The 19335-nt window shown below is 38.8% G+C and overlaps 1 protein-coding gene and 1 long non-coding RNA gene across 5 annotated transcripts in view; one reads left to right on the forward strand and one right to left on the reverse strand.

The window, feature by feature from the left end:
* LOC142046567 (uncharacterized) overlaps positions 1–19335 on the forward strand; it is a 1033250-nt gene that overhangs the window by 522606 nt on the left and 491309 nt on the right. The window lies entirely within an intron of this gene.
* The window catches only part of BACH2 (BACH transcriptional regulator 2), a 296392-nt gene continuing 277610 nt past the window's right edge, over positions 554–19335 (reverse strand). For all 4 annotated transcript variants that reach the window (XM_075063833.1, XM_075063835.1, XM_075063834.1 and 1 more), the window contains 2 exons: positions 11115–11321; positions 554–7560 (listed from right to left, as the gene is read on the reverse strand). In XM_075063833.1, coding sequence (XP_074919934.1) covers positions 7081–7560; positions 11115–11321 — 687 coding nt within the window. In that variant the 3' untranslated portion in view covers positions 554–7080. The remainder of the gene's footprint in view (positions 7561–11114; positions 11322–19335) is intronic.

A 19335-nucleotide genomic window follows, 5' to 3' on the forward strand; every position in this document is an offset into this window, starting at 1 on the left:
GAACTATAGGATAGCTGAGGAACAGCTACCCACAGTGCACCGCTCCTGAAATCGATGGTAGCTTTGGACCATGGACGCAAACAATCGATTTCGTGATCCCACTGTGGATACGCTAAACCGATTTTATTAGATCTGTTTTGTAATATCGGTTTAAGCTAATTCGAAATAATCGTGCCGTGTAGACGTACCCTGGGTTGGAATGTTTGCTCTGTTTTGTATTTCCATAGAAACAATTCTATTTTCTCTTAGGTTTTGTTAAAAAATACAGTGGTTACTTACGTGATGTTGAGAATGCAGGATGAGCAGAACTAGTCTGAATCAGTATTATGGGGACATAGTTATGAGAGTTACTCTGTACATTAAGTCCTACATCAATATACTTCTGGTAGTCCTGCAATGGACAGATAACCAGTCGTGCTGGACTCAGCCTAAATAGGTGGAAGTTTTGTCATGTGGTCAAAGATTAACTACATTTCACATATCCTCCAGAAATTAACCATTACTCTGGCATTAATAAATAGGACATTAATTTCAGAGACAAGAAAAGTTGATATACAATACATAATGATATGTCTTTATTTCATCAACAGAAATGGTGTCTAGACAAAATTCAGTTAACACTAGCAATTCAAATGAATGGAAAGGTTTTTTTTTTTTGCACAATACTGTATTTACAATGAGTAAATGAAGTTTTAAATTCATTAGTTCGTAACAATGCTTTTTTTTCCAAAAAGGTAAAAATTCTTAGTAACAGAGAATAAGCATCAACAGCCATCTCGTTTATACAATAAAAATCACAAGAAACCACAGTCACCTAGAAAAAAATAATAAAGACAAGCTTAAGAACTAGTACAATAAAATGATGCATTGAATTAAGTTACATTAATCGCATAGAATCTGTGTAAAAAGTATGTAGAAAAACACCTGATGTAACCTGTTACAGTCATTGACCAGTTATGAGAGGTACAGAGGATTATACAGGTAGATGTGTGTGAAAACTGTCCATATACTGTTTGACCTGTGGAGGAAGAGAAGAGGGGTTGCACCCCCTTGCATACACGGATAAAACCCTGTTTTGAATATGGCCTCTGAAATCTGTAAGGCATATATTAGAGGTGCACTTGTATCCAACTGGTTCTGGAACAAACTTTTAGGGCAATTCCGCTCTTGAAATCAAAAAGTGATGCTTGAAATTAATAGCAAATAACAAGCATCAAAGATCACCAAAGTGTTTAATATAATTTCTGCTAGTCTGAAGGATCCAAATACTTTCAGTTAGAGCATGAGTAGCGAGTACAGTATCTACACACGTACAATTCTCTCAGTTATAGTACAAATTCAGGGTAACATTGTCTCAGGAAAATGCAGTGTTCTAAGTATGATGGGTCCAAGAGAGAACAACAATCCAGATAATGAAATCACTCCCCCATCATACCATAAACTTTAGGGTTGTTGGCCCGGCCCTGTTATAGAGATGGGTCCAGCTGTGAAACCCAGAGTTCAGATTCTGGACTCTCCCAAAAGTCTGTGGATCCAAGCATCTCCGTTTGGTTTTGGAGCCATCTCCATTTCTGAGAAGCGGACAAAATCAAATACTGACAATTCGGTCTTATCCACTTTTTCAGAGTCAGTTATTTTCTGTATGCCCTTAATCAGCCCAAAGTGACAATTTCTGCATTGCATGTGTGTGTGTGTTTTAATCATGTGAATGAACAACACCTACATAAATGGCTATTTCATATAAAGTTAACAAAACTGGAATAAGAATGGGATTTACCCAACTGTTATTTTTCCTATTGTTTGATTTGGCTAATTATTATGTCACAGTCTTAAAAAAACATTTTAAGGATTCCTCACTGCCAAAAAAGAGGATTTTATTTGCCCAATGGCAGCATTATATGTGTATTACAGTAAAAAAATTTATATAAATACTACCTATCTTGGTGGAGTGTAGGAAAATACTGTACACTTTGTCATTGCAAGTAATGCCATTATATCTTTCACACTAAAGAGAATAATTTATTATTCTACAATCCACCAACAATAGATTTTTTTATATATAGAGACACTTTTTGAATGCACATGTATATACACACATATTGTATTCTGCAGCATCAAGTCTGATGCCTGAGTCATGAAATATTCCAAACAGTATTATAAATCTACATAAATGCATTATAAACAGGTGAACACACACACTCTAACATATATAACTAAATTTTGGATTGCCTTGGCAGAGCCAAACTACAATACAACCTTGATGTGTAGAGAAAATACACATTATATGTTGTAGGAGGCAACAGAATATAAATTCTTTGTGTTATTTTTATCTAAAGTAAGGTGTAACTAGAAACATTAAGACATGCCATACTCAGCAGATCCTCTTGGCTACATCATCAACTCCATTGCTCTTACTGAAGCTAAACCTTTTCTAGACAGAACCTAAAAGATGTACATTTAAAATGATGCAAATGTAGACTATGGGACCTGCTAACAAATCATCACAAAACATATTTCAAACTGGAAGGAGATGAAAAGATTGCTCCTCATTTAAATCAAGGTAATCAGCTTTACTGTGGAGGACTTGAAGTAGATTAGAATGCAAGCTTGTGTAGGCTTGATTAATATTCCCTATGTTTTATGTTAAAATACACTACAGTTCTGTTCTCTAATCCCAGATTTATTTCTATTTTAACATAAACAGCAATGGAATATATGACACCAGTGAGGATGTGATTTAACTTCTGGAATTACAGTGTTTCATCATGTTTTCCTTAAAAGGTCAAATTTTCTCTTATAGGATTATGCCAACTCCAGCATACAGGTTTGTTTTCTTTAATTGGCAATCATAAGGTTAAATATTAAAAATCTAACTATACAAATACACATTTCTATTTAAGTTTTTTAAAATAAAGACTTGACAAAGTGTTGAAGTTAGGATTAACAACCATACTATCAGGATTAATCATTTCTCTGGCAGCCAGTTATTCTTTATTAACAAGTTACTTTTATCTAGTTCCCACTCTCCCTTTTAAAGAGAGGTAGCAGTTGGCGTACTAATCTTTGTGGTTTGCCTTTGCAACACATTTTTTACTTCCTTGGGGGGTGGGGGGGGAATACAAGGATTAGATCCAAAAATATAGTGCATCTTAAAAGCAGCATATATCCTTAGAAAGACATGTAATAAATTACGCATACAATATATAAAATAATAGTTTTATACTGCAGCATCAAATTCTGACGCCTGAGTCATCATATGTTAGGAAGTTGGTGATATAAATACTGAGATGTCCTGATAACATGGCTGATTTTTTCCCCCCGCTACCTCTTTGTTCCAGAATCAGCTTTTAATGAACTTTAATTACTTCCAAGGCACCTCCAGATAACGCAGAGAAACAAATACATTATATAGTGTACTCATTTGACACAAGTATAATAAGCCTAAATGAAATGAGGTTTTCTGGCAATACAAGTATAGCAAAGGTAAATAAAAAGGAGAACTAGATGAAGACTGGACAAAGCTAGATGCTCAAGAATTCACACTCATGCTATATTGGTGCAGCATTCAATATGATAACCCGGCCCTATCTAACACAACATTCCAAAGGAATACATTAGAGACCAGAAACTGTAGCTTTCTTCATGAATAACTGCATGATCCTTATTTAAAAAGATACATTTTCGTTGGCCAATTGTTTTGGTTGGCCAACCCTTTTAATTTGCTAAATACTATAGTTAACTTTTTTTTAAAATTGGATTTTTGGTCAACTGTTTTAATATCTCACTTCAGATGGTTTATTTCAACTTGTGTCCAGTTCTGGAGCTAATTCTCCTAGTTGTTTCCTTTTAAAGTTAACCCAATAACAGTTTTGAGAGCCACATGGTTCAGAAGAGCAAAAACATATACGTGTAAATATAGGTCAAGGAAGCAATGACACTTCTAATGGCGAAGAATGAAATCAAACATCATGAAAAGTGAGAGAGAGAGAGAGAGACTTATTTGAGCAGTGGTTTTAAATATCAGTTCCCATGAAAAAGAAAATTAGGAGGCCCAGCACCAGAGTGAGCCGGGTCAATCCCACGAGCTGCAGCACATGTTCTGTGGGTGGCTTTTTTGTTTGTTTTTAACCGTTGGAATGAGGTCAAGAGTACCAGTTGCACATGAGTCGTTAGCAGGGTAAATCTTCATGTCAGAAAGCTAGTTCAAACGTTGTTTTATACTCATAAAACATTGTATCTATTCATAGAGGTGGTCACTTAAAAATAAAAAAAAAGGCAACAGTCTTTAAAATACTGTCAGTTGACAAAAAATGGCTATGATGCTATAACATGATTCACATTTAAACTCTAGTTTTCACTACAGTCTCACAGAAACAAGACATCTCTGCAAAACAGAGTTCTTCTGCAGTGTCAATGAATTCAAAGGAAAATCAAATTCCCCAGAAAGAGCTTCTAGCTCAGTTTCCTGCACAAAATGGCTGGGAGTGGGAAGTGTTCCAATATATTTAGATCTCTATCTTTTAAAAGAAAGGATGACTCCCCCCCTCCTTCTTCAACTGTGTGAATTAGGAATTTGTGGCATTTGGATATCTCTGAACATTTAAAGATAAGGAATTTGCACAGAAACAATTAATACTTAAACATGAATTATGATTTTTTTTAAAAAAATCACATATCCTACATTATATACTAATTTCTTTGTACATGCAGAAAAAACATTTTTCAACAAACATGGCACATGCTATATGCATTTCCTTCTCCGTAGCTAGGCTACCGTCGTTTGGGAGAAGAGAGCAGAAGCAAGACTGGCAAGTCCGTGATGGCCCATGAGCACAATCTCAAAACACAAAAATAGAGGAGAGAGGGAGCTGATTCCTCCTCCAGGAAAAGATGCTGATTTACTGAGTGCCTCAAAAGAGCACCAGGACACACCCATAGTGTAAACATTAGCACAACACAACCTATTGTCACTTAGTGCTTGTGAAAAGCTGCTTTTTCAAACAGGTGTGCCCAGCTGGTCAATTTTGCAGCAAGAGTGAACAATGTCAATCTGTGTAGAGCATGGGTGGTGTTGTCCAGGATAAAGCCTCAGTACTAGCCACACACCCTGGCACAGATAGAGCAAAGAATCACAAAATAAAATTCAATACACTTATAATACTACTACTAATTCATAATAAAAATGTTAGGAGGACATTTTTCTGTCTATGCTTTACATAGATGTTATGCTTGGAAAGCTGCTGTCTCACGCTATCCTAACACAATTCACTGATTACTTGTTTCACCGGATCACTTAAGATCAAGTCAATACAGTTACAACTAAGCCAATTCTTTAAGCAGTCCCCTGTGAGATAGCACGCTTTTAGAAGTTGACTTGTGCTGATGGCAATGCTGTCGAATAAGAGGATTCTATAACACAACACTTCAAAGGGTAAGCAACCAAATTAGGTAATGTTTTGCTCCTTAGGGGATACAGCATTCACTTGACTTCTGTAAGCAAACATCTGCAAGTCTCAGTTATGGGCCTGATCTTGCAATTCTTTCCTATATGACTAGTCAGATTTCAATAGGCCTGATTCTGATTTCACACCAGTGAGAATCAAGAATAAGCCCACTTAAGTAAATGGAGTAACACTCAGGTAAAACTGGTGGGAGATCAAAATCAGGACCAATAGGACTATACCAGTGGTTCTCAACCAGCGGCCTGCTTGTGGCCCAATCAGCATACAGCTGAGGCCCATGTGACATCCTCAGGGCCACACAGGTAGTATATATATTGTGTGGATGTGCCTCACATAACACAGAGAGCTGCATATGTGACCCACAATGGTAAGTAGGTTGAGAATCACTGGACCATGCGTCTGAGTAGCAACTACTTGCCTGGGAAAGGGTGCAGATTCAGGGTCTGATCCAAAACCCACTGAAGTTGATGGGTGTGTTTCCATTTACTTCAATGGGCTTTGAGGACCTTGGACCCCAATTTAGGAACATATGCTAGACTGATCCACTTTTTATATTTTATTAAAGAGCAAAATACATCTTACCATACAGTCCAAAAGCATAATTAACAACATTTAAACTTTGTTTTGGAAAGAAAAGACTATAAAAATATTCAAGCAGATTTTCTTTTACACATTATATGGTGAATTCAGTATTTGGCAAGATTGTTCTTCCTACATAATCATCTCCTGAGTGTTTTTTCTATTAGCTAAAGCTTTATAATTTTCTTTCAACTATAAAGCAAAGAATACAGTATACTCAAGTTATACTGAAGTCACAACTTCATTATGAAAAGAGGTTTTACCAGAAACTCAGTGCAAGTGGCAAAGTTGACCATTACTGTACAGTATCTGCAAGAAAATAAAATAAATCCACATTGCTCAAATGGCACAAAATGGCTGTGCCAAAAAACAAAAACCTGGCTATAATAAAAATCTCAGATAAGCTTCCAACATTAAAATTTTATAAATAAGTACAAACTGAATGATACTGCTGAACTGTGAACCAAGAAAAAAAAATCATGTAACAAGTTACCAAACTAGTTCTAGCATTAAAGACAAAAAAGGAATGTTGGAACTTGTTTATACAATATAAATGAAAGTTTCCAGTTGTAGGATGAGAAAAATTGAGGCATGCAGGGACTTTTGCATATCGAGATATATATTTTATATATATTATATATAATATGTACAGTTTAGCTATAAAACTTTGATGTGTAAAGAAGCTGTCTTCAATGAAAAATTGAACATTCAGAGGAAATTCCTGAGTTAGGGTTTTGTGACATGGGTCACTGAGAAAAAAGCTGCAGTTGGGTCCTCAGAGGTGTTATGTCCATCCCTGTTAACATTGAAATTAACATACAAAAACAGACAGTGTTGCCACTGTTTAATTCCCTGCCTGAGCAAGGGATAGCACCATTGTGAAGGTAACTCCTGCTTGTAGAGAGGAGGGAATACTTAAAAACAGTATTGCTGCTAAGACCACTGTAGTGTGCACCAAATACGTTCTAGACAACAAATGAATACTGCCACTGGCTGACTGAAGAACACCTGACCAGGTGTAATGTAAGGTTACAAGTCACTAGGTGTAATCTTTCCTAGGCTGCTCATCTGTTGTACATTTATCAGTCATTTCCTGACAGAAGTCTACTGTCACTGTTTGGCTACTCTGTTCTAGAGGGAGCTCTCTTTCTGAGTAAGTACCTTGGGCAGCTCCATCAAGCCCTCTTCCGTCTGTACAATTTTCTGAGACGTTGTTAGGTAGCCAGTGAGCTCCTAGTTGCACAGAGTCTTGCTCTGAGCAGCACTGCATGCCTTCTCCAACACACTGGGATGTCACTAGGTTTTGCTCTACTCCAGCTGGTGAAGGGTTGATATTGGTGGGTGTTGGTAGATCCATAGGCCTGAGAACAGGGCAATATCGGTGCAGGGCTTGGATCTGTTCAGGGGTCTGTATATCCCTACACACTTCTTGGGAAAGACATGAGAAGTTATCTAACAATTCTCCCATGCATGCTTTCAGCTGGTTCCTTTCAGACAGTAACTTCTCTTTCTCACACACCTGAAAAAGAAAGAAGGCATCTTTAGCTTCATAAAAGGCCACTTACTGCAGTTAAGCCTCTATTCCAGTATTATATGTTGCTTTATCCACTCGGTAAAATTACAGACAACATTCTGATTTTGTATGGCATAGGATAAGTCACAGACACATGCAATACTTCGTCTTCCACCTGCTCTGCATGGACTTGTTGCTTGCATGCTACTATGTGCAAGATGTTTGGTTTGAAAAGAATAAAACAGCTAATTCTTGGAAGGTCATTGTTTTCCTCAATCAGACTATGGTCATGTGACACATACTTTTGGAACAGAACTATTTTCTTTGAGAGAAATCCATTATCTGCATAAAGTCAGAGAAATTGGGTTCTAAGCAGATAGAGTGAGGAAGGGGTTGGGGAAGTAAAATTCACCCTAAAACCCAAGATCAGTCCATGGGACAACTCTGCATTCCCTCTGTGGTTTACAGTCCAGCCTACAAATAACTACAGTCCTTCTTCATGAGTTGGATGGGTTGTTGGGACCACAGGCTCGAATGTAAAAGTGATCCCGTGATCCCTGCCAGAGCCTGCTCCTTTTGTGGCCTTCCGTTCCCGCCTGTGTGCAGCTGGCACGTGTGACTCCCATGGAAATTGTAGCAAACGGGGTACCCTGTGGTCTCTCAGGCAAATCTTTTAAGTGAGCCTCGTGATGCAGAAGGTCTCACGCTGCCCTCATGCACCACAAGTGAATTTCATTATGTGTGAATTTGATTAGCAATTCTTCAACATTAGCCACTAGGAACTAGTGGACTGTGATCACACTTGACCTCTGCATTATTTACCTAAGATCCCTCCATTTAGGATCTTATATTGGCACCCATCACTATCATACTAGAATGTATCCCACAAGTAAACATACCAGTGAGCTCTCTCTCCTTTCCCTGCTGGCAAGGACAGGCTTACAGGTTTGTTTTGTTTTTTAATTAACAGAGAAAAATATTGAGGTGTAAGCAAGAATAAGGATAGCCGGGTTTAAGGTGACCAGAGAGAAAGTATGAAAAATCGGGACAGGGATGGGGGGTAATAGGCACCTACATGAGAAAAACCCCAAATATTGGGACTGTCTCTATAAATTCGGGACATCTGGTCACCCTGGTTGGGTTTCATAATTTGCTCTGAGTACAGCAAAGTTAATGGTCATTGTTCTTTTGTTTGGAAGCGAGTTCTAGAGGCTTGTCTCCTGTCTTCACAAGTCTCTTCTCATTATACAACAGTTTCATTATTCCAGTGGAACAAAGCTCTTCTGGGTGGCTGTAGCTAGGACTAGAGAGACAGTCTCAAGTAGCCAGGACCAGTTTCATGCAGAGCTATGAAAATCAGGACAAAGGCTTGGGACTGAACTCTGTGTTCAGTGGAGAGAGTGGTGAATCGGGGTGATACATTTTTGACAATTGGTAAGGCTGAGTAGATAGATTGAGTGTGCATGCACATAGATGTGCACACACACGCTCTAAAGGAGACCAGAGGATTTAGCTAATGAAAAATGCTGACAAAAATGCAAAAAGCTGAGAAAATGTAAAGAAAAGGCCTGAAATTACACAAATAAAAAAAAGCAGATTTTTCAGGCCAGAAGGGACCATTATGATCATCTGACTGCCTCCATTAAACAGAGCATTGAATTTCACCCAGTAATTCATGCTATATATTGAAGATGCTCTCGATTGTTTAAAAAAGTGCATGTGTGAAAGTTAGCTGCAAGACGACAATGGGCATCAATTTGTTATGTCAGCTTCAGACCCATCATCGGAATCATATCGTTTCCATGCAGCCATGAGAATGAGAAAGAGACAAAGAACAGTTTACATGAAAAAACACCACCTGCCAAAATATTGATAAATCCAGCAAGAAAACATAAAAACAAACAGATGCCCAAGTGCATCTTGAGATGAATAAATTATGTAAGAAAATGTATATTATATGTGTGCAGACAAGGGAGAATGCAAGTGGGTGGACGGATGGGTCTGTGAGAGAAGCATGCAATGTCACGAGCAGGGAATAGCATTTCACACATTGCCCATCCTTGCCGAGATCTGGGAAATAAGGAAAATGACAAAAATTCCATCCTTAATAAAAAATAAAGCAATACATGAAGAAATGGGGACTTACTGATCACCTGAGGGCACATAGTGTGACAAATTAATTTCAGATAAAGGCCTTAAGCCTTTAAGTCAATGAGAGTTTTGCTATTGATTTTCTTATGCAAAAATTAGTATGTGATCCTGAAATTGAACGCTGTCTTACAATGTGTATATGCAAAAGGGCAGAGTTAAGGTTCCATGAGCTACCTTAATTTTGGCATTTCCTAACTTTTGTGCTTCATTTAATTCTTTTAATATATTCTGTATTGCAAAAAATGTCATGGAATCTATTATGGAAAAAGGTAGCAATGTTAGAACAGAGGATGCTTTTTAAAGTCATCTTTCAGACCAGTGCTATTGTGATCAAAAGATGAGGTTTTCTGCTCAAGTCATAGCCATGAAATGGAACTCTGGAAGTGAGTTTGGGACTATATTACTTTGATTTCAGAGATTTTCTAAGGTTATTGCTGGCTAGCTTTCATTTCTTTGGATATTTAGATTCCTTGTCTCAAGGCTCTTTCAGTTTCTTTGCTATATTTTCAAGCGACTTGCTAAGTTAAGAAGTTGAAAATAACTTGTGGTGAGCTGAAATATTCAGGAAAAAAATAAGAACAACCTTGCACTAAATGCAAGAAAATAATTTCACCATGGAGATTATTCCATACACTTGAGTGCTCCACTCCATCATAGTAATAATAATCATGGCCTACAAACACTGCATGTTCCATAGAATATCAGGGTTGGAAGGGACCTCAGGAGGTCATCTAGTCTAACCCCCTACCTCAAAGCAGGACCAATCCCCAGACAGATGTTTGCCCCCCTGATCCCAAATGGCTCCCTTGAGAACTGAACTCACAGCCCTCTATTCAGCAGGCCAATGTGCAAACCACTGAGCTATCCCTCCCCCCTTGTGTTGTTATGCTCCACAGCACTTGTGTGAGGATGTTAAAATTATAATTTCACAAATAGGAAAACTGAGGCAGAAAAATTAAGTGACTTGTACAAGGCCATACAGAGGGTTGGCTTGAGGCAGTGAGACTCTGGTATTTCAGATTTCCAGTCCAGTGCTTGACACTCCAAATCAAGTACCACTGAAAAATTAACTTGTGTACTGAAATTAAATAAAATTAAGAACATACTCCCTCCCATTATGCACTGCATTCCCTTGAGATTATCATAAGGTATTTTTTGATTGACATAACTACTGACATACACATGAAAGCATAAATCTGGGTGAAGTGTAACTGCTTTGATTCAAAACCAAAACAACAACAACAAAAAACCCCACTCAGCTATGAAATAAAAGTAAACTGGTTATTGAGATTTACCTCATTGAACTTAAATTAACTAAAAACTGCACTGGGATTGTTTTGAATACTTGTCCATCATTTAACTGATAGCCCCATTATCATATTTAATTGAGGCTACAACAAATAACTCACCAATTTGCGGATTTCACATTCTAAGTTCTGAATACAGTCCAGTTTTCTTTTGCGGCAGCGCTGAGCTGCAATCCGGTTCTTACTGCGCCGGCGAACATCATGGATGAACTCTAACTGTTCTGAGGTTAACTTGTGCATCTTTATCATCATCTGGAAATCATTCCGTGGAAGATCTGTGATTTGATCTACAGGAAAAGGAAGCTTCACCTAAAACAAAAAGAACAAACAACCACCAATAAAGTTACAAGATGCTTGGTTAATGGAGTAAGAACAATGGTGTAAAAGTTACTTAATTGTTTTTCCCCAAACAAATAGAGCAGCAAAAGTTTCATAATCTCTTTGGTAACAAACACCACCCCCATCAAAGCCAACAAACCAGCCAACCAACCCACCCACCCACCCACCCACCAAAACTTACTGCTGCCATGTGATTGATTTTATGGGGGAAATAAATTCTTTGGGCCAGATTCTCAACTGTTGTAAACCATGTAGTTCTACTGAAATCAACAATGCTTTTCTGTTTATACCTGCCAAAAATCTGGCCCTATGAAACTAGTACTTCAAAGGAATTCTCATAGAATCTCTTACACAAACATGGAGCCTAATCCTCTCAAGTGGCAAATGTGTTATGGGAGCAGTTAATTGCTACTGATTTCAATGGGGGTAGAGGATGCCAAACTCCTCACAGGATTAGGTCCAATTTTGCAGTGGGAGTTTTATCTGCAAATGAACAGTGGGACTAAATCCCAGATTAGCTGTCATGTTAAAAATGCAATCTGAAAACATCAATGTGATTACCAGTTATATATAACAAAAGTTAGGATTGGTTTTACAAGCAGTCCAAATTAACAGTGCACCATGTCACTTGGAAGGGTCAGAGAAACTGAAAACAACAATCCTTATTCTTTCTTTACTAAAATATGTAAAAAAACCAAACATTTACTAAAATTACATTTTAAAAAATTTATAAAACAAAGTCACCTTTACTAGAAAAAATCTAAAATCTCAGTTACTGAAATCAAAACATTTGTTCTAAGTTCTTGTACTCCTGCTCTGATGCCATAGCTGAATGCAAACACATCAGTTATTTCTTTTGATTTTGGAAATTATAACCCTTTCCCCCACAGTTCTCGCTGAATATGCATTTAGAAAACAAAACAAAATAGGACAGAGGATGGATCACTTGATGATTACCTGTTCTGTTCATTCCCTCTGGGGCATCTGGCATTGGCCACTGTCGGAAGACAGGATACTGGGCTAGATGGACTTTGGTCTGACCCAGTAAGGCCATTCTTATGTTCTAATGGAAGTTAAAGCTGTAAACACAGTCTTTGAGACAGACAATGTCTGTGCAAATGGAAACATTGCTGGATGGATTGAAACAAAAGCAATTTCTGGCATAAAAACTGTGTTTCATGTATTTTGTGAGCAAATGAGAGTTGTGTGCATAAAGGCCAAATTACTGTAAATTGGAGCCTTACTTTCCTTTGAGTGAGACAAGGTGAGTGAGGTAATATCTTTTACTGGACCAACTTCTGTTGGTGAGAAAGACAAGCTTTCAAGCTACACATGTCAGGACCTGAAGAAGAGCTCTGTGTTAGCTCAAAAGCTTCTCTCTCTCACCAACAGAAGTTGGTCCAGTCCAAGATATTACCTCACCCACCTTCTCTCTCTAATATCCTGGGACCTACATGGCTATGCTGTCCTTTTAGTGTCATATCTACATTGACCAAAAGATGGCAGTAAACATTTAAGTTTTACTGTGATTATGCAGTTCAACTCCTATTTAAAGTAGACTATACAGTACTTAATAATTGGCTACCAGAGAACATACATTTAGTTTCTCTAGCCAACCAAAAGATTCTGATGAAAAGGCTCCTCTGATATTCAAACACGCAATTACTACCGTCAATCAGTGGCCTTCAAGTATGTGGCGAAAAAGCGATTAAGTGCACAGATAACTCTAAAATGAAAACACCTTTTCTCAGTTTGTTTACATCCAATAGTTTGCTAAGGACACACACACAACAAAACACATTGACATTCATGATAATTTAATCTCTTCAGATTGGCAAACATGCCAGCTATTTCCTCACTTCTTTATTGTTGCCTTGCATTTCCATGCCCTCTAATGTCATGGCTCCATTTTTCTCCAAGCCCCAGCAACATGAAACTTGGTACAAGCACCTACTGTATCCCTTCACATAGTTTTCATACAATGAACTTTGCCCCCTATCCCTGTGAAACTGGCTCAGAGACTGCCTAATATTTAACACATCACACTGCAGATCAGTTTAATGGAAGAAGAAATACCAAGCAGGAGCTGCCAGGGAAAACAATACTTAGTTTATATACACAGAGATTGACCTTAGACATGGTGATGTGGACTACCTTGTTTGCAGACTACTACCTACTGATATGAAGAATGTTTGATTTCCCTTTCATTCCCTTTGGATAGTAAACAAATTTAGTGTCACATGGTTTGCTCTTAAGCCTCAGCCAGTGCCTGAAAAAAATTGTCCGTGGATTCCTTTGGAAGACACCCCAGTTTAACCTGGAAAAATAAGGCTTTCATATTCAGGTTTTGACACCAAGAGTGAAAGCAAGTTTTAATTGTTTTGCTCAAAAAGTTGTTTATGTGCAGACAGGAAATTTGCCTGTATTTCATGTCACAGGGAAAAGTTCATGTGGCAATATGTTGGAATCCACTTGTAAATGCCAGGGAGAAGCAGGGCAAGGAGATAGGAAAATAAATAGAAACAGATTCAGAAACGACATGGGTTGAATGTGCAAACTTGGACGTACTGGGCTCAATTCTGCTCTCCATCAGGAAAAGTAGAGTGACTCCATTGACTTCAACGGCAGAGTTACATGAGATTAAAAAAGTAAAAGGAAGACAGCAGGAGAACATCAGTCTCAGCCTCTTTCACTTTATAAATTATTTTTAATGTAATGCCACTTTCTTTACCTTTAAATAGTGAAACTATTTCACAATTAAAAAAAAGGCTTCTGTGGAGTGGCTGCTGTGAGTAACTATTCTATCATGTAGTTATAAGAAGCTAGTGATATTTTATGTTGATTGTGGGCCAGATTCTTGACTGATATATACTGCAACAGAGCTATGTAGTTTCCCATAAGTTGAGGATCTAGCAATCTCTCAAAGGTGAAAAGAAGAGGAGTACTTGTGGCACAAATTTACCTGAGCATAAGCTACACCCCACTTCTTCGGATGCATGTAGTGGAAAATACAATAGGAAGATATATATACACAGAGAACATGAAACAATGGATGTTTCCATACACACTGTAAGGACAGTGATCAGTTAAGGTGAGCTATTATCAGCAAGAGAGAAAAATAACTGTTTAGGGGTAATGAAAACGACCACCCCTGTTCTTTTTGCGGATACAGACTAACACGGCTTCTACTCTGAAACCTCTCAAAGGTGAGTAGCCTGCTGTATAAAACTAAACAAAGAGCTGCTTCTGAAAGAAAAAGGAAACTTTTCTGAACTTGGCCTTTCAGAGATTAAGGAATTTTCTAGAACCAGTTTAGGATATTTCAAGCAGAAACATCCACAGAAGCCACATTCTTTCAGTGAGTTATTACAGCAGAAGCTATATACCTAGAGAGGGGAGCTATCTCAGTATCTAACTATCTATACAATTACTTCTGTTGGATTTTTACGTCACAGCACAGGCTCTGTTCTTCACCAAAGATACCTCAAATACTGTGTCCTACATCACTATACCTGCCAGCCCATTCTGCTATTGTTGCAATTCATATCTCCCCTAAATTATGGATGATACAGTCAAAGGAAAGACGGCCAAACAACGCTTGTGAAAACTAAAATCTGCTTATCATTTTGGGGGCTTTTTCTTCATCAGTACCATGAGGATGCCAGTGTAAATGTCATTACATCAAATGCCTAAGCAATTTAGTAGTGACCTAGATAGACAGGGACAGCCATTGACTCAGCAAGTGAAAGGTGCATACAGAACCAATTAATTCTTTCAAGCTTCATTAGCTAATGCCAGTTTGGATAGTGTGCTATTTACTACTGCACTGCTTATATACTGTACTAATCACTGCTTTTCTTCTGAATTAAGGTACCGAATCAGGCCCAGTACAATCCACATGAGCGATGTGAACATCAGGTGACTAGAATTTTTCCTATCTAGTGAGTAGCTTTAGCTTTTCACTTTTTATTTCTAATTGAATTTCCCCGGCATCTTACTTGGGCTGCCAAGTTTCTAACAAAATACCAGCAAGGTGGCTGAACCGCCTTGACTCTAGCAGCAACATTAAAACAAGTAAAGGAGCCCACAGGGAAGGGTGTGTAATAAAGCAGGGACCCCTAGACACTGACAGCATCTTTAAACACAGACTCAAAAAATCTTGCTCTTTTGGTGTTTGCTTTGTTTGCACAACACCGTAAAAACTGCTAGTGCGTTCTTTTTAAACTGAAAGCGGCAGCCTAGTGACAGCCTGTGGTACTTAAACAGCTTGGCCCTGACATAGCTTGCAGCTCCCGGTGAGTACTTCTAAAGTATGGATTATATCCTAGGAGTGACTTTGTGGGGAGTGAGAATTGTTTGTTATATCCTGAGAATACAATCACTGCTGTTATTTCTGATACTGTTTTCTTAAAATGCATTTAGAGGGGAATTTTCAAAAGTGCTCTACATTGGCCCAACTTGACTGCCACTGAAGTCATAGTGTTAGGGTGACCAGATGTCCCTATTTTATAGGGACAGTCCCAATTTTTAGACCTTTTTCTTACATAGGAGCCTATTACCCCCCACCTCCTGTCCCGATTTTTCACACTTGCTATCTGGTCACCCTACATAGTGTTGACTCCCAATAGGAGCAGCATCAGGCCAACAATGGCGCTTTTGAAAACCCTGCTCCCCCTGTACAAACACTGTGATATATATATTTCTGTACACTGTGGTGAAAGCTTTCAGAAACAGAAACTGCTTTTTCTCCCCTCCTCGCCCAGTGGAAAACCAATGAGAGGCCAAAGCCTAAAGAACAAACAAAGAACAAAAACCTTCTCTACAAGGGGCCTTCTAGCCTATGGCGAACAAACCTAACAAGATGAAAACCAAGGCATGTGTGGGATAACCATGCATAACAGAGTTTTGGAAGGGGAAGTGTAAAGACTGCTCACTCTGTTTTGCCCCTTCAATATACTCTTTTCTCTTTTTTCTCCACCAGCCACAGTTCTTCTTCCACCTGGATCCTGCCAGTCACTGTATCACCCATCCACAGTCTTCTACAGACAAGAGTTTTCACTCTGGTCTGCCTCTCCTCCCTCCCTCTGCAACCACAGTTTTTCCACCATTCATTATGTGGATGCTACTTCAGTGGGCCAGTGAAGCTGATCAGCTCCTAATCAGCACTGCAGCTGAGGACGTGACCATCAGACTGGATACAAGGGTGACAACTCTCCGGAAATCACAGATTACTACTGCATTTATTAATAGGGACCCAGTACCAGGTTGTCTGGGCTGACTTTACATGGCAGACTGGAATTCATTAACACTCTCAAACATAGGGAGCAAATATATTTCTCCCCTCTCAAACTGCTGATCCCCTTAAAACTTTCATATTTAGCTTTTGGTCACCAGATGAGCAGAGAACTGTTTCATCTGTCACTTGACATGAAGGCTTCTGGACTCTCATTGAAGATAATTTGTCTTTAACATCCTCAATTGTACCAGCACTGCGTTTGGGAAAATTTCCTTTGAAAAGTGAGTCTCTAAATCCAAGTGGGAAATTCTTAAATATAAATGATAAACATATTGAATGTGATTCCTTAGATATTAATAGTTTCTGGAAAACTCAGCCTCTTAACTCCTTCTGCCCTGGTTTATTCTTTCCAGGAAAACTGTATCTAAGTGACCTGAGTTTAGATTTTATTTTTACCTAACACAGAAGAATTTGATGCAACAAATACATAGATTTCATTACAAATGATGTTTAGAGGCAGGTTGCCCCCAGATTGTTTTATACCAGCAAAAGGATATTTAGGAATATACATTTTAAGAAAGCAAAATATCATTGGGGAGAACGCTTCTGTTCTGGATGGCCTTATTTTTTTTTTTTTGCTGTTTTAAGCAAGACTGCTGGAAATTTTGTGAAGCAAAAACAGCTGTATTCTTGTCAGTGGTATTACATTCCAATAATTGACTTTAAGTACTCTCCAGAGACTGAGAGGAATGAGTGAAGAGAAAGATTTGTATGAAATTGGCTATTACATTAAACAATATGCCAATTCCATGAAATCCCAGCAGCTCAAAGGACTCTGGTGCAGATAGTCTCTCCTCTCTGCTCCTATAACTGTACTGCATTGTAACAGGGATATTTCTGCTTGCACCTGCTATTTTATCTATCAAAGGTAATTGAAGACAAAAATATCAGTAACCTCATCATATCCACATGACTCTTTCCAAAGGAAGAGACATACAACACAGAGGCATTTCCCTCCCACCACCACCAAATATTTTCTGAATTAACCGATTTGAGTACATGTGCTTCTGCGTGGCCCACATTCCCCAAGAGATCAAAGTCACTGAAGCCTGGACACTGATGACACATTGGGACCCAAATCAAGAATGACAGGTCTAAAATCCAAGTGACATTAGATAACTCAGAGTCAGAGTGTCAGCCAGACATACAAATTACGATCAATGGGAATACTCAAGGAGTAAGGTACTGCTCAGTGTGAGTGGGGAGGCAGAATATGGCCCCTTAGATACTAGGGATTAATTATACTCACTCAACTATTTCATCAGATACACTTTAAAATACAAACAAGCAACCCATGAATAAATTCATCTTATGCTGCATGGAGACTGAGGAACTAGAGACCAGTCTGCAAAGTAATAAAGATGGCAAGGGGCAAAAATCACATTTTCAAGGTTGGAGAAAGCTCCAATTAAAAACCTATAAAGGAGGTAGCTGACAGCAGTGGTTACATTTTCAGAACATTACATGTGCTGCCCACTGATCTGATTGGCAGCAGAGTTGCTAAAACTAGGCATAATGATTTGAAAATGCACCCTACACCTCCGGGTATTTTACACTGTTTGATGCCTTTACCAGAAGCTAATTTCCAGGGACATGGATATTAGAGAGTTTCTTGAGATGTCTATACGATAAGACACTTCTTAAATGAGATTGCATTGTATTTCTATCAGCTGTTCTATTGGAATAGCCTTCTCAAATTCTCTTTTCAATCAAAGATCTGAACTGGGACGTAGTGCTCACACAATCTAATTTCCCATTCCCTTGGATTGTTTATCTCGGTTCAGAGATCAATGCCACCTCATGGAGTATTAATTTACTCTCACTAACCATACTTTTCATCAATACATCTCAAGGTGTCCTGGAAAAGTGGACAAGCACTATCATAACTCCTGTCTTGTACATGAGGCACAGAGAACTGACATGTCAAGTCAATGGCAGAATCAGAAATAGAAGCCAAGCATCTAAATACCCAGCCCTGTGCTCAGTCCACTAGAGACCACAACTTGCAGCCAGGGGCATTCTGAAGCCAGCTTCAATACCTCATTTGTCTGTTTCTCCCATTAATGTCTTTCTCCTTTTGTCCTCGCCACCCTGTATGCATACAGAGCTCTCTCTGAGATGATCCACCAAGCCCCCCCCATCCTCCTCATTCAACTCCTTCAGGCCCACTTCTGCTGCAGTATCTACACACAGCCAAAGACAGCTAATTAGTCATTTAAAACAACAACAAAAATCCCAACCTCGCATCCTCTTTACTACACTATGCTATGCATTTGCCCTCACCGAGTAACAGAATGATTTTGTTCTATCACTGTCTTCTCTCCTCCACCCTCTCCCTGCTATCTTGTTCCCCCTTGTAAATGTGACATCTAATATAGGGCAAGATTGTGACATGGCCATGCAGAGGCATGAGGCCTCACTCACTCCTGTGTGACTGCTTTAGGACCTGGACCTTGGATCTGGGTCCAGTTCAATGCTCTGGATATCCCACCCCCCAGGAAGCAAAGGGGCAAGAGGAGGCCCTTCCTGTTAAAGGTAGGGGCCCGGGCAGAGACAGATGCATCATGGAGGTGAATGCCTGGCTACGAAGATGGTGTCGCCAGGAGAGCTTTGGCTTCCTCAACCACGGGATGCTATTTGAGGAAGGACTGCTAGGCAGAGATGGCGTTCACCTTTCGAGGAGGGGAA

This window comes from Chelonoidis abingdonii, chromosome 3 (genome assembly GCF_003597395.2).
Source record: "Chelonoidis abingdonii isolate Lonesome George chromosome 3, CheloAbing_2.0, whole genome shotgun sequence".
NCBI classification, from domain to species: Eukaryota; Metazoa; Chordata; order Testudines; family Testudinidae; genus Chelonoidis; species Chelonoidis abingdonii.